Consider the following 27,363-nt stretch of genomic DNA (forward strand, 5'->3'; position numbering starts at 1 on the left):
TCTGAAGCCTGGGAGTGGAAACTGCTCAGTTTGTTTGAATGGTGCCTTTCATTTTACAGCTAGAACATGATGGTGGGTGAACATGAAGTTAAGACGGGCTAGCAGAATTGCTGAATGTTACTTAGGCCGTGTTTAGTAGTTTAACAGGTAAGAGTACCACATGACTGACCGACTCATCTCACAGGCGTTTATGCTTTGAGTCCACTGGCCTTCATCATGAGAGACATTTGATATATCAGTAAGAAAAGCACAGCTCTAAATTATAAAGTTAATGATGGTTGTCTGCTTCAGTGTCAAGGTCCTGGTATTGTGCATCTTGGCTCCCTGTCATGTCTTACTGGGGACGCTTTGATATAACAGAGTCAGCGTTAATGTCCTTGCTAACACTTTTGCTTCTCCTACAGTGAAATGTGAAAGTGAAATACCTGCTTTGAAAAAAAAAAAACAGCATTAAATTTAATTATACCATCCACAAGGCTAGATATCACTGAGGGTGTGTGAGATGTGTTTAAGGTGAACTACTTCTTTAAGAACTCCCTGGGAAGGCCAAACCTACTCATCACCACACATTTTCTTTGATATATTTCAAGAACAGTTTTTATTGATGACGCACCCAAACATCTATACTGTAGGAATACCTTCAGTGGGCTAGATTCTCTTATTTACATAATGCTTCCACAAAGTCATACAAATACTTGGTAGGTTTCATGTCAAAGTATAGATATAATACATTAAACAGAACATGGGATTTAAATGTTTTATAAAGCAATTGTCACAACAAATCTACAAATGAAAACGGGTGATAGAAAATAAAAGACCAATCGTTAATTTAACTACTGCAAAACAAGTCCTACTTCAAAATCTGTACAAGCCAGTTGAGTGTCCATGACATAAGGAGGGGAATGCAGCTCCTCTATTTTTCTGTCCTCAAGAGCTCTGATCAAGGCAGCCTTCTTATGTAGTTGACAGCAATTCTTTCAAAGGCAAGGATTAGATAAACCAAGCAGTTTGTACAGCGAATCTTGTCCTTTTTGTTTGCTGCCCCAAACTAAGGAGAAGTGGGGGACACGAGGAAGACAGTTTTTCACCTCTCGTTTCTTTTGCGGTTGGTTCTCACTTGATGTGGACCACTTTCTCATCTGTTTTTAATCGTTTGCGTCTGGGCTGTATGAAGTCATCCTCAGAGTCGTCTGTGTCATCCTCCTCCTTCTCCTTGTCATCTAGAGACTCCGGTTCAGGTGTTTCTGGGAAGCTCTGCCCTGGAAACATCTCCTGCAGCTTCTCCTCAAAGTACAGACTCACCGCCTTCCCAGATATTGCCATCTCCGATCCCACCTGCCAGATGAAGAGGAGGAGGGTGGGGGGTGGGGGGGGTGGAAGGGGAAGAGGGTGAAGAGTGATGTGGAGGAAGCAGGTGTGAGGAATGAATGGGTTGAAGCAGGGAAGAGGACAATGAGGAGACAAATTAGATGTGATTAAGACTCCAGGTGGCAGGCTGGCCCCGGCTCAACCTTGTTGTACAGAGCAGAGATATCCTGCCTCCCCGTCCCACTGTGGCTCCATGAAGCATTTCCACAATTCAGAGTCAAGTGCAAAAATTCCAGTAAGGCTGGTTTCAAATGTGTCCATATAATTTCAGGGAAGAAATTAAGTATCTGCATTTTTAAAGTCTGTTGCAAGGCTTTATGCCAGCTAAGACAACTTTTTTAATGCGACTGACACATAAAAAGCACTTCTTCTTCTTCTGTGTTACATGAAAAGTCTAGCTGCACGTCCAACACCCACTGACTTCCCCAGTTTCTCAACAGACAGTTGGAGCTGTGTGGAGTTTTTCAGATTAACTCTGATTTTATTGTTCAGTGTTGTCTCAAACTACTACCTCACCTACCTGTGGTCCCCAGGTAATTTGAGTTCGAGACACCTCACTGTGTTTGCTTGGCTACCTACCTTAACTCTACTGCCGCTAAATGACTCCACAGCCCAATTTCTGAAAGTAATATTTGAGCCAGCTACAGGAATATAATACTGTGAACTTAAATGAACCATATACTCCCATACACTATGAGAGGCTGTGCAAGCTATAATTCACTTTGGGCCTCTCAGGTTCTTCTTTCACTTGCATACACCGTCACTTGCATGAATATACTGTACACAATAATGATGTATAATCAGTTTTTGTTCAAACTGTTGTTGATTCAACTTTTCAGCTTTAAGGTCATTTTGGAGGCTGGCATCATGATCACCAGAAAATTATATTATTAAATATAATGTTATATAAATTATATGATTATTTTTAAAATTATATTATTAATTATATTTGAAGCAGTGCTCTTCTGGATACTGTTCTTCTCTCCTGACCTCACATCCCCTAAATTCACTCTCTGTTCCTCTTTTCTTTTAACGCCTCAAACACATTTTTAAGTATGCATGAACACCCAGACTTCACTGTAGAGCTGCTTGTCGGTGTTTTTACCATGTCCTGCTCAAGCATTCTAGATTTCATAGATCCAGTCAGACACAAGTGAAAATCTTCTCCTCTACCACGGTTAAATGAGGAAATGAGGAATTTATAAAGACAATACAGGAAGGCAGAGTGGAAATGAAAGAAGGATGAACATACTGATTTCCTTTCCCCTCTGAAATATCTTATTTCCACTTAGTGTGCAGACCAGTAAGCAAGGAACTCTTACATCTTGCAGCTGATACCTAACCACAGCCATAGACACAGAACTCGGTGATTAGTCCCCCACTTAGCCCGCCACCTGAATCCTCCTCAGACAGATGTGAAGAATTTCTTCATTATTTGTCTATAGAATAATGGTGGAGATTCAGCAGCACATTAACACAGAATTCAGAGACCATCTTAAGCACTAACTCACTTGAGTGAAAGCTCTTTGAAAACCCTGGAAGACAGTCTCCCACATCCCTAAGCTGCCTTTTTTTTATATAAGACTTGAGAAAAATGGATCCACACAACTGATTCCTCTTCTGAACAATAATTTCAATCTGGTTTTTACTCCCTGCTCTACTCTCCATTTTAATCCACCTTGACCTCAGCTCAGCCTTTGACACAGTGGACCACAATGTCTCAATCAGCTGTTTGAAAAACTATGTCGTTATCTGTGATGTGGCTCTGGATTAACAAGTCCTTCTCTGCTGAGCTTGGAGATGCCTCTTCTCTTTATGGGGTTCCACGTGAGTCTACTCCTGGTCCCTGTTCATGTACTTTAAACATGCCACCCCTGGGGCAAATAATGTGCAGCAATAATTTTGATTTCCGCTGCTACATGGACAATAAGAGTTCATTATGTCCAGATAAAGTTCTCTATTATGTCCAGCCTTGATGAAATTAAGCACTGGATGTCCAATTATTTCCTATAGTTGAAGGACTCCAAATCAGAAATAATCATAAATACACCATCTGGCCCCAGCAGCAGCAGCTTTAACAATCTGCTGTGTAGTCTGAGTGTTTTATCTAATAATGTTTAAAAAAAAAAAGAGACCTATAACCTATATGTTATTTTTGGCTCAGAGTTGTGCAATCCTGATTTGTCCAACTGAGACATTTGTTCAGTTCTTTCATCTGCAGATCCAGAAAAGGTTGTCCATGTTTTTATCTCCTCCAGACTAGACTTTTGCAAACCTCTTTATTCTGGTATTAGCAGGCGGAACATTTAAAGACTACAGCAAAACACTGCAGCAAGGCTTTTAACATGTTTTAAAAGGAGCAACCACATCACACCAATCCCTGCTGCCAGTCACTGGTTTCCTGTGAGATTCAGAACTGGGTTTGAGATCTTACTGCTTGTTTTTAAACACTTAAATGGTCTAAACTGCCAATAGAGATTATATTTACACACAATACACATATACGCTTATATTATATATATATATATATATATATATATATATATATATATATATATATATATATATATATTATATATGCACATATGTGCTATATGTTTATTTATACTCTTACATAGCTATTTATTCTCATATAATATAGATCTGAAAGTGAAAATATATGTACATGAGAATATGTGAGAGGACCAGAATTAATTCCAATTTGCACAGCCACTAATACAAAACACATCTACATCATATTTTGTATCTAAGAGTCCGAACCGTTCACGTGGTCACACCCTAACACTGAATGGACTGGTTTCAGGACTGCTGAAGTAAATTCAACCAAATAAAACATGGAGGTTATTACTGCCTTAGACTTCTTCAGGGCCTGCAGGCACCCTGTAATCTATCATACCGTTCTTACCACCTTTTCTTTAAGATTACATGGAAAGAAATCTAATCCATTCTTTCAGCATTTTTATTAACAATTTTTGTAGTCTGAAAATGTATGACTGCCCAAATCTGCTACTCATGGATCCTCTGTTCTCTCTAAGATGAAGGGCAAAAAACGCTTCTTGAAGCCTCAGTGGGAGGGGACAGGACATCTGTGCTCTATTTGAAACGGCTTACCTGTGTATTAATCTGTTTCTCCTCATCATAAACCTGGATTATTCGAGACATCTAAAAAGGGGCAATAACATTACAACAAAGACAGTGAAGCAGCAGGGGGAAGAAAAGAGTTCACAGCACAGGCAGGTTAGATAATAACAGATCAGAAATCTGCTTACGGCCTACCGTGCCCAAGCCTACGGGGTGTGCATCACCAAGTCGTTACTGCAGAAATTAACAGCAAGTAAAGGTCTATATAGTCACACAGACTATGGGAGACTGAAGGGTATGTGTGATAATTTCAGTTAATCCTGAGTTTATAAATCTTACTCATTCATTTTTCTGCAGCACATTTCCTTTATCACCATCTGTATGGTGGTACATATAATGCACTTCATTTTCTGAATGGACACATTTCCTGTTCTACCACACGTCAGGCCTCACAAGTCTGTCTTTGATCTTTCTTCACCACTTACAAATACAGTATTTAAGGTTCTATATGTATATGCACGTGTTGATAGCATCTGTCATGAATGTTGTATTTACAGCTGATGTAATCACAGGAATGAATCAATCAGACTATATAATTGAAAATGGTTTATTCAGTTAACTTAACCAGAGTTTCTGATGCTGCTAAGCTTCAAAACTCTCCATCCTTACTTCTGATAGCCTTTGAAAACATTTTTCTATTTTTCTATGCAGTTGTGGTTTATAGACAGATTTTTCTTCGCAGGGATAGCATTCAACCGGACAGCTTTTCTTAGTTCATCTTCTGAATTTTATGGCTATCTTTCTCTCAAGCTCACATTTAGAAAATTGGATTTTTGTTGTGTTTTTTTTTGTTGTGTGTTGTGAAGATTCTCGTTTAAAATATGTACCTATACCTGATCCTGCCACTTCCTGTTACAGAGAAACTGATTTTTTAATTATTCAAATGCAACTTATTGTAATAAGAATTAAATCACAGGTTTTAACGTCTGCTGTTTGGGAGATGTAACAATGAAAAGCTTCAATCCATCTGGAAAATCTACATTTTCACACGTTGCCATGGGTGCCCTATGTGACCTCCTGAATAATCACTTGAGAAATTATCACCAATTAATGGCTTACCACTTAGTTCAACGTTTGAGTGATCTAATCACATTACAATGATGATGTCCTGCTGAAAGGTCTTTCACTATTTGCTAATTTAACACAAGATGTACTGAGCATTACCAACATGCTTCTCAGGTGGGGACCCTGCTTGCTGTTAATTCTGGTTACATAACAACACATGTATAGTGAGGTCATTCTGTGAGGCTCAAAGAAGCGATGGGTTGTCTGAGTTGTCTTTCCAGACACTGTTCACTTCTTCATAAAATAGAAGCTCCCCCATGTGGTTGTGCAGTATAATACATGAGCATATACAGCGTACAAACTGTGTTCCAGTATAGACGGAGAACTCACAGTATCATAAGCAATTTCACTGATTCCCACAGCATCCCAGTGTAAAGAGGCAACAAAAATTATACATCAGTTATACTTCAAAATATATTGTTCCTCTAAAAACAGAATACGTTTAAAGACGAAACATAACATAGTGAAGTGACCACAGCCATCGGTTAAAAAAAACAAACTCGTGATTAATCATTGTGATGCCGACAGTGTTAATAGAGTTCAGACAGTGTTCCTGCAGCCAGTGCGAGGAGAGTACAGAGGAGCATTTACACTCCATCCTCCAACAACCAGTGTTAGTGAGTGTACAAAACTACACACAATGCAGGCCGTAAGCACCACCTCCCACTTCTTTTTCCAATGTAAGGCCGTGTCTCCACATTGAGGTTAGACTAATATATTGGTTTGCCAACTCTGGCCATATTGAAAAGATCAATAATGCCTGACACTGATATATGAATCTTTTTTTTAATTTACTCATTGCATTGTTCACCTCAGTCAATGAGTTACTCCCTTTAGGGCCTGATGCATTAGCATTTTATCATTTGAGCATGAAAACGGTCAAATTATTCAGTCTATGCTTTTGAATATGCTGGTGGCATTTTAAACTTAAACCCATACCAGTCTAACCCTTGTCTGCATGCACACACACACACAAGCAGATGCCATTCCCCAAAGCAGGCACAGGACTCATGCTGCTCACCTCATTGTACTTCGCACAGTTTTTGAAGACCAGGCGCATATCGGACACAAACTCCTGGGTGGATTTGTAGTACTGGGAGCTCCGTAACTGCAGCTTCTTCTTCACCTTCTTCAGGTCCATGGGCTGCTTGATAATCTTGTAGTAATTGGGCACCTGAGTTAAACAAAAGTGGGTTAGACAACATGAGGATGGCAACATTTTTTGTGATTTTCAGTTTGTCAGACATTACAGAAACACAGAAATCAGAGATCAGCTCCAAAGACAGCAGAACTGAGGTTTATGTTTTAAGAACCTCGGGAAACAGTACAACTTTTTGGTACTTTTCAGGATAGCTTTTTTCTTTTTTTAAACATATGGTGGTTTGCATTAGTCAAATGAAGTAAAAATGATAGATGGATATTAAATATGGCTGGGAGTCTTGTGTTGAAAAGTTTCTCAGACAGCTGGTAGCTGGTTAGAACAAAATGAGCTGCAGCATTCAGCCCCTTAAAACAAAAGCATTTCAAGCTACAACAGGCGCTTAAACATTGTCACCATCCACAACAAAAAGCTCATTGATCTTCCACTGATTAATTGTCTTGTCAAGTCTGTCAGAACTTCTTTGTTGCAAGGTTTTGTTTATTACTACACAGCTGTGGAACATCATGATTTGCAACTCCACTGTAGCGCAGAGTAAAATACACAGAAGCCTGACCAGAGAACTAAGCAATGGTGAGAAAACTAGCTTCTGAAACTGTGTAGTGCATGCTACGTCCTGTTGCATGTTGTGTTGTTACATGAAATGCGTTTAATATTGGGGCTCTTTTTGTACTCCCACTGAGAGCTTATATCCATAAATCACTGTACAACCTTTGTTATTGTGTCATGCTGCTTGTTATTGTGTCATGTTTTTTTGTTAACAATCTGAACCGACTGACAATGTTTATCTCTTACAGTTTTTGGAAAGCTGATCATTATAGGGCAGGAAAACAGAAATAAGGGGGAAAATGACTCAAGCAGATCCACAAGGATGTCTAGCATCAGCTGTGTTAGATGACCTCCAAACACTGATTTATTTTTAAGAAGATTGTCCTTTGCCCTTATTTGGTAGCTTGACAGTAGAGACCCAAAAGAAAAGTGGTGAGAGTGTATGGGGCAAGACATGGTGTGTGCCCCCAGACCACGAGGCCACAGGGACACCCTCCTAAACAGTAACTGAAAATAAGAACGTGTTTCCATGTCGCACTGATGAAGAATGGCAAAAACAAAAAGTAGGGTCAACAACTCAACAACAAACACAAGATCACAAGCTCAGCAACAAAAACATTTTACACTTGCCCCAAATATGGAAAATACTGCAGTTATAAATAGTCACATTTCCAGTGAGTCTTTCTTTTCAACACTAACTCATTAATCAATGTGATTATGACTGTCGGTTACCTCATTTGCCGACATGTAAGCTTATGAAATTATGTTCATTTGTACAGCTCTTCATCAAAAGCCCGTCTTTAAGATTTTATGAGTTCATAAAATAAATGAGCCTATCAAGAGGCAAGTAATCAATTATTAATCACAGAAAAAAATCACACTTTGTGCAATTAAAAAAAAAAAAAAACAAGGAAAAAATATCAGCACACAGGACACAAATTAGGTGCAGCCTGTTTTTGTCAGTGCATTTCAAAATCGTTCTGGTTTGCTAAAAGGATAAAATATTGTAGGAATTTTAATCAAAAGTTACTGTTGGTTCCACAATAAATTAAAGAGGCATTTATTTTTGCTTTGTCCCAGTGGTAGAAATGTCTACTTCAAACATGTCTGTGACTCTGTGTCCAATCTGTTTGGGCAGAACAACAACAAAGATGAGAAAGGACGAATAAAAAAACAAGGACGAATGAAGACACTTTGCCACTACTTGACAAACTGGAAACATTCATGAGATCACAAATGAGGAAGCGGTTGACCATCGGGTAGTAGAACTGGCTAAACCCTGTGCTCAAGTGTGTGTGCGTGTGTGTGCACGTGTGTTGTAAGGAGCCACTTACAGAACTAGGAACGGGTTCCCTAAAGCCCACGCTGAGCTCATGACAGAAGATGTACAGCAGGAGGCGTTCACATCTCTGCACAAAGAGGGAGAGAGAGAATTAGCTGCCTCGTACTAATCCCAAAGAGGTTCTCTGAGGACGGTGGATGGTGGATGTGCTGACCCTTTGGTCCTCGGGACTCATGGACTGCTCTCCTTTAACTTTCCTGCTGTCGTCACAGTATTCTATCTCAGGGTTGGTTAGACTCCGGCAAAAAGTGCAGAGGAAGTCTCCCCTGAGATGCAAAAACCAGACAGAGGACATTATGTTACTATCATATTTTGTTTAGCCTTTAATTTGCATTGTGAAATAACAGCTGCCAAAGCCAAATGTTTTGAGAACATCCAGAACATTCAGAATAATATGGAGTGGTGTATTTAGACATTAGGTTTAGACTGACATATCTTTTTGCAAGTAGGGGTTTCTGACTACAAATAAGGCGTCAACTTTGTCAATGTTTAAAACATGTTCTGGTTTTACTTTTGCTTCTGTGCATCATTCTGCTGTTTCTTTTTTGATCTCTTTTCTTTTTAAACTTTGTGGTTTTGCTTGTGTGTATTTGTTTGTTTCAGCAAAAGAGTCAAAAATAATAATCAAACTGCTCATATTCTAATAAACTTGGACGTCTGAGTTTTACAAGAGTCCCTGTAGCAGACTGTTACAGCAGTTTACACCTTCAAAATAGAAAATCACCCATACTGACCACTTACTTTGGGAAGATTTTTATGGTGGGTACATGGCATTTCATGTGAAACACTTTGGGGCAGTGGTCACAGCACAGAAGGTCACCACCGTTGATACACACGGCACACCAGTCTTCATTGGGGTCCTCGTCTTTCCCACCGGCATTGCCTGTTCCAGCAGACGCCCCGCTCTCTTTGGCCTCTGTCCCCTTGTCCAAGTTTCCATTAGTGAGCGGAGGGCCTGACGTGCTGCTGCTGTTCTCAGTGGATGACGAGGTAGTGGAGGTCAAAGTGGTAGAGGAAGATGATGTGGTGGTTGCACTGGAGCCGTTTAGTCCAGAACAAGGTGTCTCAGACTGGGGTTCTGTTTTAATGCGATCTCCTAGAGCCTTGACAGTATCTTGGACTACGACTCCTAATGCGGGCAGGGGGCTGTTCTCGGGACTGCTCATCTGGGGAAAAAACACACAAAAACATTAGCATGTTTTCATATGGTATGATAATCTTTACAGTTTTGCTTATTTTCACACATATTTTACTTAGTGTCAGTTGGTATGGAGCACAGGAAGCATCAAATGTCACTAAAAGGCAATCTGACAAGTAAAAAGTCCATTAAAATACATGAAATATTTCTTCAGTCCTAGCACATATAGTCTTTTATCCACTTCCCATTTTGTTCATTCTATATTTCCAATTTTCTTTATTACTTGACAGGGTGAGACATATCATGATAGTATATCAAGTATAGTCAAACAGTTGCCAACAAGTATGGCAGCAATCACTATTCATACCATGCAGGCACTCCTCCCGGCATCTTTGCCACGCTCTGTCTTCAGAGACGAAGAGGGACAGGGATAGCTATCTTCTGTGCCAGGCTCCTGCTTCACCTTCACCTGCTCCACCGCAGCTCCACTCCCTGGGCCCGCCCTCCCTGCCGAACTACAGCTTAAACACACACAAAAACAAATCATGGAGAACATTGCTGCAATTTTTGTTTAAACTCATTAACAACATCAAAGCTACTGACTGCTAAATACAATCTACACATTTGGTTCAGTAACACTGCAGAGATCATAACTGTAGTGACTTCGTCCCTATGTCGAGCACAGGACAAATTTATGGACCACATAGGTATTAGTGTTTTACAATGTAAAGCAAGGCAAAATTAAAATGACACATTTTTGCATGGGGTTTGGTGATTTCTTGTGTGACAAATTATTGAGTATTGGGGTAACTCTTTAAAGTTAGGCAATTGGTCTGGGAAAGACTGAAGCAGTTGTTAAATTGTAAAATGCTGGTTTCCAGTACAAGACAAAAGGAGCCACACTTTAATGTCCACCCACTGTCATTAATCCAGGTGTTTATTCTAAAGGGCCTGGTTTAAGCTGCAGCACATAAGGGGTCAAACTAAACTGTTAAAATACACGTGGAAGAATGTCATCACCTTCCTGCTGTCAGAATGTCAGCTCCCATTGTTTCAGAGTATCTGCAGCTTGAGCAAGTTCAGTCTGTATTAACTGATTGTGTCAGTCTGGGCAATTAATTTTTACCAGTGTCACTCAGCAGTGTGCATTCTCCCTCGACCTCTGCATTGGTTGCGAGTTTTTCTCTGCTGTCACTTTCAATTTAGTGGTTATGGCATAAAGACAGAAACCCTTTCTCATCAACCACTTCTCTGTGTTGGCTCTCACTCTGTCAAGGTGTAAATTACGCTCAGCAAATGTAACATAATGAACTTTCTCTCACACACACTTTGCCAATATTGATGTATTAATGCTTAAAGACACAAAGCGCTCACAAAGCAAGCGCTCAAAGCAACATGGAGGTAGTCAAATGAAACCAGTAACCACTGTAGGCGTTCAGAATTACAATTCGATGAACGCTCCCCCAAAAACCTATAACCTAATGATCACTTACTTACTGCCAAACACCTGTATTGATTACTACCACAATTAGCTATTTATATCTGTCACATTCAGCTACTTCTGCTGGACTAGCAACAAATTAAAAGTCTGGTTAGGTCTTTGGTTAATGTATTAAATTTAAATTCACTTCAGTGTTAGTATGTTCTATAAACTTTAACAGGGTGTTTTGCTACTAAAACCGTCCTATTATCTTACCTGCCTCTGCTGCCTGTGCTGGACGTGCTCGAAGGTCGTGCTGGTGTGTGGGCATTGGACAAACCTGCGGACAGAGATGAGACAGGAACCAGATGATGCAGCAGTGATCACTTCTTATTGTACAAGCACATGAAAGTTTCATTTCACCAAGAGAAATGAAACAAAGATGTACACAGTATCTAAAACACCACTAAAGCAACACTAACAATATTTTACAGTATATCTAATTTTATGACATGGTAATGACATTTGTCATAATATGGTAATTTTATGCAAATCTTTTAATTAAAACTAAATTTAGGACATGAAAGTATTTTGTTTTAATGCTTTTGTGGCTAATCCACTGTATCATGTAAACACTTTGTCACACCTGATTATGTGGCAGTATTACACAGTCAAAGCCGATGACAATGAACGTGTGTGTACCTGAAGATCCAGGAGAGTGTGTGGACAGTCCAGGTGAGGGGTTCATGTCTACTGAGCCCAGCTGATGCTGCGTGCTGGCTGTGATGTAGCGAGACAGGAGGTGTCCAAGGCTGCTAGAACCTGCATCCTCCAGCTAGTAACGCCAGAAAAGCACAGTGATGGGGAAAATATCAACAGTGGTATCAAAGTTAGTCACAAGAAAAAAGGGATTCAGTAAAAACTTGACTCTCTGTAACAGACAAATATGGGAAGGTTTTGGCTGCGTGCTAAATTTGACGACTCATACACTGCCTCAAACTAGTTGTAGATCTTGCCTAGTCACTATAGCTTCATAGCAACAGCTCTATAAATTCATTATATTTTCTTATTTTCCTTTTCATTCCCTTTCATTCATCTACATATATTTTACTATTTCTCTAAATATTGTGCACAGCTTTACTCTCTTACATTTCTCATCTCAAAATGTTCAGCTGTTCATTACAACACTAGGACTAATTAATGTGACATTTCTAATTGATACATTTACATTTGATATGTTTTTGAAATGTTAGAATTATCAATAACTTTCATTGAATGAATCCTGGTTGAAACATCATTAGAATGTGCGCACCTGAATGGGCGGGATCTCAGGTAGGCAGGGCAGGTTCTCAGGATTGGTTACAGAAGGGATGAGCTCGATGGGACCTATGATGGGGCTGGCAGGGCCGCGGTGAGCGTGGGCACCGGCCATACTGGCACTGGTGGGACTTGTGGGGTTGGCATTATGGAGGGACGCCACTGGGAAAGGGCCTGCGTGCCCTGGGTTGGAATGCTGCACAGAAAAAGAGAGGGAGGGATGTAGGAAGAGATGACCATAGGAAGGAGGAAAGGAAGGACAAAGACAGGAGGGATGAAAGAAAGAGGATAGGAAGGAAGGAAGGAAGGAAGGAAGGACAGAAACAATGAGGCAGGTCACTCACTCATTTAAAAAAAAAAACTTTGTTGTGAAAACAACATAATTGCATGATCATGCATTTGGCTGACAACACATGCTGCACAAGACACACAAATGACAAAATAGGAAAAAGGTGCCAAACCCCTGATTGTAGTAAGAAACGAAACCTTTGGTGGCTCATCTCAGATTCTATAGACATCTGGACACAAAGAAAAAGGGGCTGGATATAATGGAGGTGTCTCTTACCTAGTCTTACATGCAGGCAGTGAATGCACATTTTCATACTGTACACATTACTTGAGTTGAGAAAATAACCAGCCTTTTATGTATAGATACATTGGTGAGGCAATAATAGGTCATCTTGTGTATGGAATTTCAGCTATGACAGTATTTAAATGAAGCCATTTAATCAAATTTAAATTTCAACTGCCATTTGTGTGCACAAAACTCAAATTAAAAAACAAAACCTACTTTTCATATTCACGTTTGAAAAGGCACTATTTCTGCCATAATTAAAATTAATATTTCATGGTCAAATAGTTTTCAGTGCACTCACATTGCACCCTGCCAGAATTATAACAAATCTGAATAAAACTGACCACACAATTATTTTTTAAACCGACAATTCTGTTAAAATTTTAGCACAAAGACAGCACTTTGCATTTTCATTTGAATAAAAGCTACATTCTCTTAGGATTGCTTTAGGTAATCTGTCAGTGACCCATCCAAAGTCATGGACAGATAACATCTAATAGCTCTCTTCTCCTGCAGGAACTGGTAACATTAAAAATCATGTAGCCACTGTAGTTGGTACTTGCAATGCAGATGGCAACAAAGGCGACTACATCAAACACTACGTCTAGCATCCAGCAGAAATGGAGATAAAACAATGCAAAGTAGTTCAACACACTATGCTCTGTTGTGGGCTACCAACCAGCCTAGGAATCATTATCACTTATTTCTACTTGTGTTTTTGTCTCCAGATATCTGAGATATCTGGCTCTTTAGCTGCTAAATCCTCAGCTGTGTTCGCCAGCCAGTCGCTAACTGTGTCTGTCTGCTGTTTGGTGCTGAGCAGAGCGAGCAGGTGTATGTATTTTTTAAATAGCTGTTTCTCTGCAAACAACCACCCGCTGGTCTGAAAACACTGTAACTGGACAAGTGAGAGTGACCCAAAACCGTAAAGCTGCAGTCTGAACAGCTAATAACATGAGCTGAGACTTGCTATAAAGCTCTGTAATGTTGAGGGGAGCTGCAGATTCAGGTGATAATTCTATGTAGGTTCATCACTTTGAGTGACCCCTTTATCTGCAAAGGTTAGAGGAATTTGGGGTAAAAAAAATTAATAAATAAATCATTGCATAGTAGTCTGGTTGCGGGTTGGACGTGTTTTTTTTTCCCAACAATGCTTTCTTTGAGCTTATTTGTGTCTGGCTGATTAAAGTCTAATGCAAATGAAAACGTAAAGTTCCATGTTCAGTTTCACTGCAATAATGTTACACTCACAAGTAACCTGAAATGTTTTTGTCAGAGGAGTTTTCTATTTAATTTTGTCAGTAATAATGCATTTTCAAGCATTCAAAAGGAAATTAGATTTTTCTATTTATATCATGCACACACCAACAGCTTACGAAATTTCACTTTAATTTTATTTTAAAACTGGCAAACTGTCAAGATGGATAGTTGTGCCACCAACCCTGTTAAGCATATGCAGTGCATCTACACATTTCACAAACGGTCATCCATTTTGGCTTTTTCACTTAACAATAAACTAAAGAGACATTTTTGATAAGGATCCCTTAAATTAAAAATAAACTGCTTAGTGCTCTCTGGTGGACTATGTCATGGCTTTCTGTGCTGCTGTGTCTTGTTACTTAATGGCTTACATACACTCCTATACCAAATACCTGCGATAAGTTAGTATGTAGTAAATAATATATAGTAAATATAATGGCCCAGCTGTAAAAAGAAGTCAGCTAGAGAATCATACTCTGCACAAACTGTGCTGAAGAATCAAAACCACAATCGTATCCACAAACATGGGAAAAGAATCTTGGAAATCTGTTGCAGCCTGACTGTCCCTGAATTCCTACAAGACTAACAAATGCAAAAAGCCAAATTAAACTTTACTTCAGTGCCTTCAAGTTTGTTACTTTGGTTTTTTTTTGTTGTTTGTTTTTGGCATTATGATGCACAATATACACTGTATATTTCTATATATATTCTTCTTAATCAGCCTCTTTGGTTGCTTCAGACAAGCCTCATCCTGTGTATCTATACAGTAACTGCTAACACGCTAGAACTGACATTTTGTGTGAAACAACCTTTTAATACATTTGTGCAGTTTCAGTTGATCCAACATTTACATCAACAAATGTGTTACACACACACAAAAAAGCATTCCTCATAAACTAGTCACAATATGCAATAAAATACCAAAATTACATTATTTCCATACAGTGAAACCAGAATGGTTGTACTGACCTGTCTCTGTAGCTGAGGCTGCATCATGGGGGAATACTGCTGTCCGTTAAGTCTCGGCTGGGCTGTGGGCATTCTGCCCTGCGGTGGACCCGGCAGACGCATGTGGTGGGGGGAAGGGTACATGGGAGGACCTGGTCCACCGTTCATACCCCCAGGCCCTCTTGGTAGCTGCTGCATACTGATGAGCCTTGGAGGCTGGTAAAATTCATACGTACATACATGCAGTGTGTGAAAATCAGATCACTGGATAAACACAACCAGGGCCATGCAAACATAGGAACAAAATATAATTAATTATATTTATTGATTTGTTGATCTAAAAAACATTACCACTTAATCATTTATTTAGATAGATTAAATATTTGCTGATCCTCAAATACAATTAGTTTAACAACACTGTAAACTGGATATTATGGGGCTTTTGACTACTGGTTGGACAAATTAAGTAATTTTAACAGATTACAGTAATCATTTTTAAAAAAGCTGTCTGAAAGGTAGGAGATCAATCTAAAATTTGCAATTACACTGCAAAATAATTTACAGCACTGTTTAACGGCCTGAAAAATATCACTGTTATGATCCTTTAAGTCGAATAAAGAAAACAAAATAGAAAACAAAGGAAGTAACCGTGTAAAACCACCAGTGATCTCTAGATGTGCATTTGTTCCAAGTGTGTGTTCACCGTGGACTATGTGACTGGAGAAAGGAAGTCTGTCACCAAATCTTCTCACTGCTCCCTTAATGCTAATCTTGTATAGACAGACCCCCATCTGGTTAAGTGCACACAGATCTGGGAAAAAATCTCATCCAAAGCTAATTGAACCAATATTTAAGTTAGAATAATATTAAATATGATAATAATAATAATTGTTGCACTAAGAATAATATTTAGAAGTAAGCTTCTAATAACTTGATGAGTGACTTGGGTTATCCCCTGGGGCACAGATCGCCATTCTCTTCCAAAGTGGTACCTTCTGCTTTCCGTACCTGCTGCTGAACCATGGGTGGGCCGGCCTGTCTGGCGTGCTGCTGGGACATTTGGGAGGCGATGCGCATCTGTTGCTGGATCTGCTGCTGGTGCTGGTGCTGCTGCTGCTGGTGCTGCTGCTGCTTTTGCTGTGCATAGGCTGCCTGCTGCATGTGCTGTAGCCGGAGCTGGGCCAGGTTGATCTGTCCTGGGTGTTTGCTGGGATGACCCTGGCCTGGTGAAATAGGCGGCCCTCCTACCATCACATTGGGCGGTTGAGCAGGTGGAGGTGGTTTTTCAATTACCAAATTACCTATAGTTAGAAGAAGAAGGCCGGAAGTAAGCATAACGAAGTGCACATGCTCTAGAGAGGTGAGAAATATTCCTTTATTTTGTTCATAGTTAATAAGCCACTTAAAGTTTATATTTATTACACAGAAATATTGACTGATGAGTACTAAAAAGGTAATGGACTCCTCTCACCTAAGTTCACCACGTTTTTTGCCCAGAAGGTGGGGTCACAAAAGAAGCGCACAACTCCGTTGGCCTGCGGTGCTGGTTCGAGTCTAGCCTTGAAAAGCTGGCGAAGCTGGAACAGGATCTACGTATCCGCACAGAGAGAGAGATTAATGTTCCTTGGTTAGTAAGCCTGCCTACATCAAAGCAACAAAAGACCCATTTGTCAACATGCCCTTTAGAAAGCATTACTCCACAATCCCACAATAAAGTTATCTCAGTTATCATATTTGCTGACTGTCTTGTGGTAAGTAGTCAAATCCACGTGGCAGCAGCATCCCTTGTTTGAGCCAAAAAAAAAAAAAAAATCTCATCCACATAATGTAGGGAAAAGACTGGTTCTGCAACATCACCAATAAATCTAGAAAAGACTGGGCCAGCAGTATACTCCAAACAGTGTTGTGTTGTGTTCTTTGACTTGCAGCTGAACACAGACTTACAGGGCCGAAAATACCAACTACCACCCTACATCTCACAGAGAGGTCACAAGTTGTGGGAAAGTGGTCTCAGACTTTTGGACCCCACAGTATGTTGGAAGCAAATACAGCCTCATTCCTCAAAACAAGAATTAAACACTATAGTTCAATTATGGTCAGATACAACACTTTTCGTGCCCGTGATGTAAATTCGGTTTTGTTCCAAGTACACAGTCAACGTTAGCCTTTCTAACTGCTGAACATCTGGAGCTCATGAGAAACATACCAGCCTCTTGCTGTAGAGCAGCGCCGTGCTGCTGCCAGTAGTGATGGCCCACTGGCAGAAGTTGAGCACATGGTGGATCTGTTGGGCCAGCTGGGTGGTATCCTTATGCTGAGACACGAGCCTCATACTGCGCTCTTTGTTCACAGTCTGCACAGAAAGGGACATCGCTTTAGTAAAGGGACAGCTACTGAAAGAGCCTGAAGACCCTAGTTAAATGAATGAGACTTGACCAAGCCAAATGTCTAATGAACCTATTACAGAAAACGTTAGCATATGCATGGAGATGGATTAGGTGATTAGATGAAAATTTAATTATCCCAGTGGGGAGTTTGGGTTATTGCAGCAGTCAATACAGACTGCAGCAAAGAAAAGCAAATAAATAAATAAATAAACAAGAGCACAGCAAATGGGGAGGAAGCCAAGTATACAACATAATATGAACTTGTTTTAATCTGAAAAAATTGCAGGGAAAAAAAAAATCACAGCAAGTGGTTTAAAAGCAGCAGCCATAAGAAAGAGGAAATTAATGAAAATTAGTGTAATTCACCAGGTCTAAGAACATATTCAGTAAACAGAATCCATCACAATATCAAGATATATTATATATCTTTAACAAATAGGAAGGTGTAATGACATCTTTCATCATATTTTTATGTCCAGACACAAACGGGGCTCTCCAGACAGAGAAAACAGTTTGCCAACCATATACTATACTTTCATATGCTGTATTTTCAACTCCAGTAGAAAAGTTAGCATGTTTCAGTGCAGTTACAGTGAATCAACAGGCACAGGCTAAGCTTGCATATGTGGTGACGGGGTCTTGAGTGGTTTGTTGCAAACTTGTTTATGTTTTACCTATCTATACTTTGTTTCACTGTGTGCACTGAAATATGGTGATTTACGGGGATTTCTGCAGGGTGTTTACCTGATAGACACCAGCTGTTTTGTGTATCACTCTTTGTCTAGCACTGCTGAACCTTGAGGGAGCTATTATTAAAGCTTGTAGGAGTAAAACTGAGATAAGATTGGCTTGGACAGTGTTTAAAAAATAAATAATGAAACTTCCTGACACCATTAGATAACAACATATGCCCAAGGTACATCCGACGGGAGGAGCCTATAACTCATCCAAGGAGAAAAAGACACCATTGTAACTCAGACCTGTCAAGTACCTGAAAAATAAGATTTAGTGAGGAAGTGGTTGACACTGATAAAAACTGGCTAATATTAATTACGGAAATGGGAAGGGACATGCCCAAACATGTCAATACACGTCCGGACATGCCCCTGAGTACAGGTGCAACCCACCATATAAAATATGATGTACATTTGACTAAGTTTTAGTTGTTCCTGCAGGACTGCTCATGCTCTTGAACTCTGTATTGAGGAATAAAGCATCCTGGACTCAACTTCTCTGATCTCCAGCCTCTGATTGACTCTGTGCATTTACTCTGACTAAAGATCTGAAAAACTTAGAATTCTACAGGAGACAAAAGACTACAAGAAGAAGGTGGGGGGCCTCAGCTGGGCCTGAGCTCTGCTTCAACTGGCCATTGACGGGGTTCAGCCACCCAGCCTGCAGAAAAAATCCACATCACATACTGCAAACTATTGTTCCTGATCCATAACATAAAATGTACCAATTGACTTTGCAGAACCCTATGAGGCTCTTGGCCTGACTGACTTTCATGATTGTTCTCTTACCTCCAGCTGCTGCAGCAAGGACTTGCCCTTCTTGTTGATCTCATTTATAAGAGTAAATACTGCGATTTTGATTTCATGCTCCACCTTCTTATGTGTCTCACTCAGCTCTTTTAACCTGGATAAAAACATAGTAAAAGAGTTCATTTAGAGGCGCTAGCCACCAATAACAACGCTGACTGCATTTGTCAGCCCACTGACATGGGTATGAAAATACAGAAATTCTGTCATGGGGAAGCACTGGAGAGAAATCTGGAGATGAAAAACTCGCACCTGCTTTGCACCTGAGAGACAGAGTAATGGACGTAGTTTTTCTTTTCCTGTAGCTTGGCCATGCTGGTCTCAATTATTCCTTTCTGGTTCTGGAAAGCCTCCTCCAGGAACTGGTACCTGAGAGCAGAGGGGTAACGGAATAGCCATGATTTTACAAAGTATATTACGCTGTTTTTTTTGTTGTTTTTTTTTTTAAAAGGCTCAAAAAATAAATGAGGCTTCAGGAGGAAAATGTCAGTGACAGTTCACAAATGGGACAAATAGGGTACCTGTCAACTGAGAAGGTTCACATTTTATTCATCAATACTGAAGAATCATACATGCATTTTTATTAGTACTGGATCCATTATGATTGGTCTTATTTCTGTGTTTTGTTGCCTGTAATTGATAAATTTTATGTTCATTTATTGTAAACACTACTGAAATATCACAGGAGTTAAAGAGGTGTCTCTTTATGAATTTTTTTTCCCCACATTTTGGCCGCGGTGTCAAGTGGGAGCTTGTAAAGCCCACTGAAACACTGCATGTGATAATGAGCCACACAATTAAGCATGAGTAGACACACTATTATTTAGGAAAAAATGATTATCGTGGTCCTTTTATTACCTTTTCTGAGGAGATGACGAATGTGACTGGTTTGTCAAAATGTTTGTTTATTTTTTGGCAAACAAATCTTAAAGCCTTATGGCTGGATAAATGTGATGCAGATCATTCATCCTCCCAGTTACACAAACAGAAAAGCAGTATGTGGCTCACTGTTACAAATTACCTATTTCAAGCATATTTCAGTTCACTACAACTTATCTTTCTAATGTACTGAAATGAGATGAACTCAATAGCTGCCTGCAGGGTGGACGATTAATCCAAACCTTATGGTATGCTGTGGGAAATGGCCAGTAATGTGGGGAATGGGGCAGTAAAGTCTATGCAAACTGAGGTTAAGGACTTAAAACACACAAAACAACTATACAACCAATGCACAAGGTTGACTACTGACAGAATCAGTCAAAAATACTGGTACCTTATCAGCTGAAGAACTTGAAAGACAAGAAACTGACAGTACATTACTAATAAAAAACTGTAGATGTGTGCATGCTTAGTTACCTGTGCTCCTTGTGCTCCAGCAGCTGACAGTCCCTACATGTCAAAGTGTCACAGGTTTCACAAAAAAGCTTCAGTGGCTCCTGCTTGTGAACGGGACAGAAAACAGGCCTCTGTCCTGACGTACTAACAGATTCTACAGACGAACAGGAGAAAAGACACCACTGATGCTCAGCAGGACAGGAAGTAATAAAAAGTGCACATTATCCATAGAAACTAGTGAGAGAAAGAACAAAAAAAAAAAAAAAAAAAAGAAGAACACAAAAGTTGTGTTCAAGACCTAGCAGTTAGGTCAAAGCCAGTTTAAATTTGCAAACAGACAGAAAAGCCATCAGAAAACTCTGGTAAGAGCTATAGGGTGTGTGGTCTCCCCAGCTAGAGGTACCATCTAAGCAACCAGACTCTGCAGCACTGTTACCATGGCAACAGCCTACCAGCAGCACCACATTCACAGTGCTTCAACTACAGTTTGTCCTATTCAGGCTTTTGAGGTTTTTGCTTCAGTAAATATTAGTCTTTCCTTTGCTTTGAGGGTCACTCATCTTACCAGAGGCAGCATCAGCGTCAGCATCCTCCTTCGTGCGGATCTTGTGGTCCTTGGTGATTTTGACCCTCTGGTGGGCTTCCACGCAAGTCTTGCACAGCCATTCTCCACACTCCACACAAAAGCCTATGGTGCCTGCATTGTCTTCACAACTGGTGCACACCTTGAGAAGATAACACCAATGAGCATCTACAAACCAGAGAGTCTACTCTGAGTCTCTCCAGAATCTGTAGTGGTGCTGAATGACACAGCTCCTACAAATGTGTGTGCCTTGATACTGACACAGTGTTCTGCTGAACATTGGGACAATATGAAGACAAATGTACAACATGAAAGTGCTCACCTACTAATACTCATCTGTTGTTTAGAAAAGTTTACTGTACAGCTTAAACCCCATTCTGATATATTAAAGCCTCATTTACCCATTTACCCAAGTGTTGTCATGCTACACAAAATCTGAGAGCAATACTTAAAGCACTCCATAGAGTAGAGGCCACTAAGATCTAATATTATTAGAGCTATGTCTCCACAGTCGACACTGTACTTTGTAAATGCACTTTGTGAGTGTTATGTAATTTAACAACTGGGGGGTCAGGAGTTCGTCACTTCAAAAGTCTGCTCTTATAGTGATACTAATCATATGACAATGGGTCCTCTATAATCATTTGAATTGGGTCTGAGAAAAGGGTCAAGAGATGCATAGTGTGGTTTTATCAGTGGCACTAGAGGAAAGCCACTGAAAACAAAACAAAAATAAGCTTTTCCACTTGGCTGGGTGAACATGCATTTAAAATTTCATGCCGTCATTTCATGGTCACAAATAAACAAACATATGTATGGGTGAAGGTGAACACTAACTCTGATCCTTTGCAGAAGTGTAATTAATGTAACATAAATGTTTTTTGCTCCACTACAAAGCATGGTGGGCTACTCAGTGCTATTACTATATCTTTAGTTGCCAAATCACTTCTACTATGGAAAATGTTTTTAAAGACTGTCGACACTTTCACCTCTGGTATAGAGTTTTAAACATATCTTTAATATTTATAACCTTGAAAAAACAAAATTTCCTCAACAGAACTGAACCAGTGAACTTGATCAACTTATAGTTACACAAAAGGTAAAAAGCTTAGAAATCTCAAACAAAAAAAAATCCGTGGATAAACTTTTTTCAACAAGAAATTGGAGAGTATGGCCTGAAAATCCTGAAGAAGACTGGAATAATATATGAATAAGACAGACTAAATTTAATCTAACGTAATGTCTTGGCAAGAATCCTGCTTGAAGGATGACAGGATGAACACCTCTTTAAAATACTCATTGCAGCTACCAAGATAATTGTAGAAAAGTAAGTGGTCTGATTGTTGGTATTTATATTTGTTCTTGGTAGACTAAATGGGTTTGGTGCTTATTTGGATACAACTGCCCTGAACCATGAACAAACTTGTCTTCACTTTAACTTGTCTTCACTTTATCAGAAAATGGAATATTAGAAAACCAAGGTAATGCCAAGACCCCTCCAAACAGTAGAGGAGAGCCTGAGGGCACTGATGTGGACACACTTATATGTGTTGCCATTAGGTTAACCGTTTTGACAAACCTGAGCAGCCTTTTCATCAGATGTGCTGGAGGCTTCTGTGGTATCTTTGACAAAGTAGTTGTCAATAATGTCACTCTGTTTGTAGTCCTGGTGGCACACCGAACAGCGCATAACATTTACTAAAGACAGAAAGACAGGAGAGACAGAACATGAGAAGGGACATGAGTCACGTGAGATACAAAGGTCAAACACTGGGCTACAAATTCAGTGCTTAGTGATATTTCATCTGTGACTGATCTCTGGAAAAAAATGGAAAAAAGCAAAACAAGTGGTCACCATCAAGTCAACAAGTCCATGAGCAAACGATTACCTGTAGCCACCAAAATTCTCAGCTCAGAATTGTACTGCTTCACTCAAAGTAGGAATAATAGGAGGCCTTCAGCAAGACTTTCAGCTAATTTCTATAATTTCCTTTAGGTAAATTCTTGTTGTTATTAAAAATTCTTGGCACTGTGGGATACCCGCTGCCTGTTTGTGGAGGCTAATTGATTTAGCCCCTCTCTCCAGAAGATTCAATCTCGTCTTCCCTGGCATTTTTTATTAGAATATTAAATCACATGGCCAAACAACAAGGACTGTTTCACTTAATCAATTTAGTTGGATTTGTTAATGGACTTAGTTGAATTACCACTATAATCATACACCCCAACAAATAATTAGTTCAGACCATTAAATTTGCCACTTATTCTCTAAAGTCTAATGTGAAGCACAAGATTAAACTTCACATAAATGTTTTAGTCAGCATAATATGTCACCCCCTGTAACTCATAAACCCATGAACCCCCCCCCCACCAGCCAGCTGAGGCAAAAACCGGTGTAAGCTGGTTTGAGCCGGTCTACACTGACTTGAGCAGCACAGAGCCGGTTTGTGTAAGCTCCAGCTGCATGGATCCCTGAGTGATTGGTTGTGAAAGCAGCTGGACTGGAATTGTGCTGAGGAACCCACACAACCCCTAAACACAAACACACACACAAAATCAAATGCACCACACAGCTGTCACTTTGAACACACCCCCCCTCCAAACACACGCACACACACACACACACACACACACACACACACACACACACACACACACACAATTAAAACTATTTTAAACACGATTAGGGTTGTGTATTCCTCCTTCCAAATCAGGCTATTGTTTTGCCAAATATTAACCTAGACGTTGTACAAGTTGCAAGTGCCAGCCGCTGCTGGTACAAGTGGCAGACCAGAGCTCAACCGAAGCTTAAACTTGGACCAAGCTATGACCAAAGCTTGCTGAAATACAGGAGAAGAGACAAATCTCAGAGGACATCCCTCATCTTGCAGAAGTGATAGATGTCATTACATCTCAACTACCTGCTTGATGCTGACTGTATTCACTTTCATTTAATTGAGATTCAATAAACCCTGCCTGTAATCAGTAAGTATTCACTTACTGATTACTAGACCAGGTTCACATACATAGCTTTCTTGACACTTGACAGCTACTTCTGGATATTATAAAGCCTATTATAAGCATATTATTTTATGTCAGAGGTTAAACAACATGTCACATTACAAGCTGCTACCAAATATTACAGCAGACATTACAAATGAGAAGCAGAGAGTGAGGATGAATTAGTGAGTGAAATATGAACTTGTCGGTCCAAGTAGGAAACTGTGAAGTTATTTCAGTGACACTGTTTACGAACGCAGCATACTCATCTGGATTTTACATTTCCTCATTTAATGTACATGACTTCAGAAATAAATGTGGACTTTAACTTATTATCTATCATTTAAAAGCTTTGGTAATTACCACAAATTCTGATAACTCATCATTAGATAGCCCTCCTTTGGCCAGGTAGAGCACAGGCTTTTTCACTATCAATCAGTGGCCTGGCTAAGTGTTGTGACAGGGGCATGGATGGTTGATATCATTTGTAATCCTTTATGTCAATCAGTGCTACAAATCTATTAACTAACAAACCATTTTGTAGGATTTAAGTGATGAGGTGGAAGTGATAAATTTATAATTTTCTGAGATGTTAAGACTTTCACAAACTGAGGAAAGTAAGTAGAAGGGGAGACCGGGCCTGATGCTGTGTAGTTCATTATTATGTTAGAGGGAGATTGAAGACACCACCTCCCAAAATTCTAGCCCAACTGTGGCCAAAGAAACATTTAAAGTGAAAACATTTTCCCCTGTCAATGTCAAATTAAAAGGCTGAGTCAGATCATATTAACCACATCATCTACTAAAGGTAAATAGAAAAATCCCCCTAAAACAGAGTATTTTCCAGTTTTACCCCAGAAGCAATCCTCTGTGGTGACAGGCTGTTCTGTAAATACAGTTCAGACCATGGGATATTGAATCTCTCCGGAGACCAGTATTAATGTGATTTCTGACAACAGCCTTTGGATCATGCGATATTAAAACTGAGAATGAAGCCAATAAACTTGTATGAAGCTCTGTTGCAGGTACTGTAAGGAGGTAAAACTCCACGCAGGTAGTTGAAAACCAGATAATAAGGTGTAATATGAGATGTCACTATGAGGCACTTGTAAGACTCCCTTCGTTGAACTCGAAACACAACACTTATTCTGGGTAGACTGCCAGTACTCAGTTTTCCAAGGATGTTGTGGTTACATTTTCTGGTACAGCCCTGCAGTAAAATTATTCTTGTGTTGTGGATAACATAAACATGAAATGAGTCCAGACACCTGCCAGTGTATCATCAGCAGAGCTTTCGCCCGGTATCTGACAATCAAGCTTTCCAAAACTGTAATTACGTCACAGAGTCTACTTGGCAGACAGAGTGATGTGTACATCTTTTAAAAGCACAGAGGCTGCAAACATACTGGCAAGTTCGTGCATCCACTTACACATCATAGTAATTTACACTGACTTGCATTCACCAGAGAAAAACACCTGTAGACCCTATCAAGTAAATAGGACTTCCATACTTCATAGTTGTGACTTTTGATATTAATTACTACTACAGAGCCTCTTCACTGGATAATGTCCCACTGTTGCAAGGTGCTACTGAATACACCGCAGTGGATTATCAGTTTGACTAAGAGCCCACAGTGTTTAATCAGCATCCATTCATGTTCATGTTATCTAGCTGACCATCTACTTGTGTGTGTTAAACATCATTACAAAAAACATGTAATGACCAAACAGCTTTGGCTGAGGGACATTTAATAACTTAACCCTGAGAAAGACTGGCATGCCACAGGTTGCTGAAAATCTGTCAAATGAATATTGCCTGGGTATTGACCCTGGCAAGTATGATATAACACAACGTGAATCTGTCATCAATTCGATGTGATTCCCAGACAGCCATTTTACCAATCAAAACTCAACTGATCGATCTGGTTCATGTTACTCGCTGTTTATATCTATCATGTTGGAAGAGGTGATTAACGGCAGGACCATTGATAGTTCACCATGGGAGATGGGAGTGTCCTTAACCACAGACATAAGAGCCATCTTCCCCTGTGCAATGCTACATAAGTTCAACTCCCTTGTGGGAAACATTATTGTCTTGAGGTGTAAAGTCTCAGATCAACCCCCCAGGTGTCACTTAGCCTGACACCAGAAATCAATCAAGTTCGCTGTTAAACTCTCCCCTGAACACAGCAATTCATCTTAACTAACAGCAGATGACACAGCAGAGTACCTGTTTACAGGCAGATCTAGTTTGTTACTCGTAAAAGAAAAACTCACCTATGTGTGTGTCCGTTTGACCGTGTGGTCCAGGCACCTGTACGCTTATTTGCCTGTCTGGTTGCGGGATACATTTTAGGCAAAACGAGTGCAGACAAGGCAGAAGTTTTGGTTCACAGTCTCGGCTCTGAAGACTTTGTTTACACACTGCGCACGTATCCAGTAAATTAATGGGAGTGGATACCGGCGTGGCCGCTGGAGCGGTAGGAGGGGGGGACATTTCAGTAGTGAGTCCGCCAACGGGAGCATCTCCGGTGGCCAGGGTTTCAGCTGCCGTTGGCTCTGCACCGGCGCTACTGGTCCCAGCCGGACTGACGGCGTTGCTAGCGCTACCGTTGGCTTCCCTTCCCGCACTCGCAGCCCCGCCGCTGCTAACGTCCCCTCCGTCGCTGGTGGGTGTAGGTGCCTCGTTAGTGTTATCATGAGGCTCTGTTTCTTCGCCGCCCTTTGTATTCGCTTCTATGACTATTAACGCATTTTCGACTTTCGCCTCTGGTTGCTCGTTATCTTGCGCTAAAGGCACTGAGTCCGAATCAGCAGACGGTTTCATATCCTCCTCGTCTTTGTTGTCCGCCATCTTCCTTCCTCTTTGAACCGCTGCACGTCCTGCGTAACTTCTCGAACCAGGAGTACGTATGGTTTTACGTCGTGACGTCGAGTGAGACCCGACTTTGTTTAATTGCTTGTTTGCTTGTTTATTTACACTCAGTTGGCAGTTTATTAGGTAGGTCTAACGAAAACTTATGCAGTCTAATACAACGGCCCTGAAATAAATTCTGTCTACATGAAGGTTATATTTGTTGGCACGAATGTCAAGTTAATGATGACAAAAAATGTATATCTATATCTTTATAGTTTATATCTATATCTATATCTATATATAGCTATTTGTATAGATAGATAAGCATAGTCAATTCAATGAGCAAAGTAAATAAATAAATGATTAAGAGACATAAAAG

At 40.1% G+C, this 27,363-nt stretch overlaps 1 protein-coding gene across 5 annotated transcripts; it reads right to left on the reverse strand.

The window, feature by feature from the left end:
• Positions 1-586: 586 nt before the first annotated feature.
• On the reverse strand, positions 587-26,986 carry trim33 (tripartite motif containing 33). 5 transcript variants are annotated; one of them, XM_041055857.1, is made up of 21 exons: positions 26,405-26,986; positions 22,707-22,825; positions 21,110-21,269; positions 20,566-20,698; positions 19,462-19,578; positions 19,192-19,306; positions 17,488-17,634; positions 16,753-16,870; positions 16,290-16,582; positions 15,303-15,497; positions 12,961-13,017; positions 12,495-12,695; positions 11,885-12,017; positions 11,459-11,522; positions 10,130-10,277; positions 9,366-9,790; positions 8,779-8,890; positions 8,617-8,691; positions 6,596-6,748; positions 4,480-4,530; positions 587-1,335 (listed from the first exon to the last, which is right to left on the reverse strand). In XM_041055857.1, exons 1-21 carry the CDS (start codon positions 26,979-26,981, stop codon positions 1,114-1,116), a joined length of 3,615 nt encoding a protein of 1,204 aa, XP_040911791.1. In that variant the 5' UTR covers positions 26,982-26,986; the 3' UTR covers positions 587-1,113. The 5 variants fall into 5 exon arrangements, with proteins under 5 accessions (XP_040911791.1, XP_040911789.1, XP_040911793.1 ...); XM_041055855.1 differs by having other exon boundaries at positions 10,130-10,283; XM_041055859.1 differs by lacking the exon at positions 12,961-13,017 and having other exon boundaries at positions 10,130-10,283.
• Positions 26,987-27,363: the final 377 nt, after the last annotated feature.

This window comes from Toxotes jaculatrix, chromosome 2 (assembly GCF_017976425.1).
Source record: "Toxotes jaculatrix isolate fToxJac2 chromosome 2, fToxJac2.pri, whole genome shotgun sequence".
Classification (NCBI taxonomy): domain Eukaryota; kingdom Metazoa; phylum Chordata; class Actinopteri; family Toxotidae; genus Toxotes; species Toxotes jaculatrix.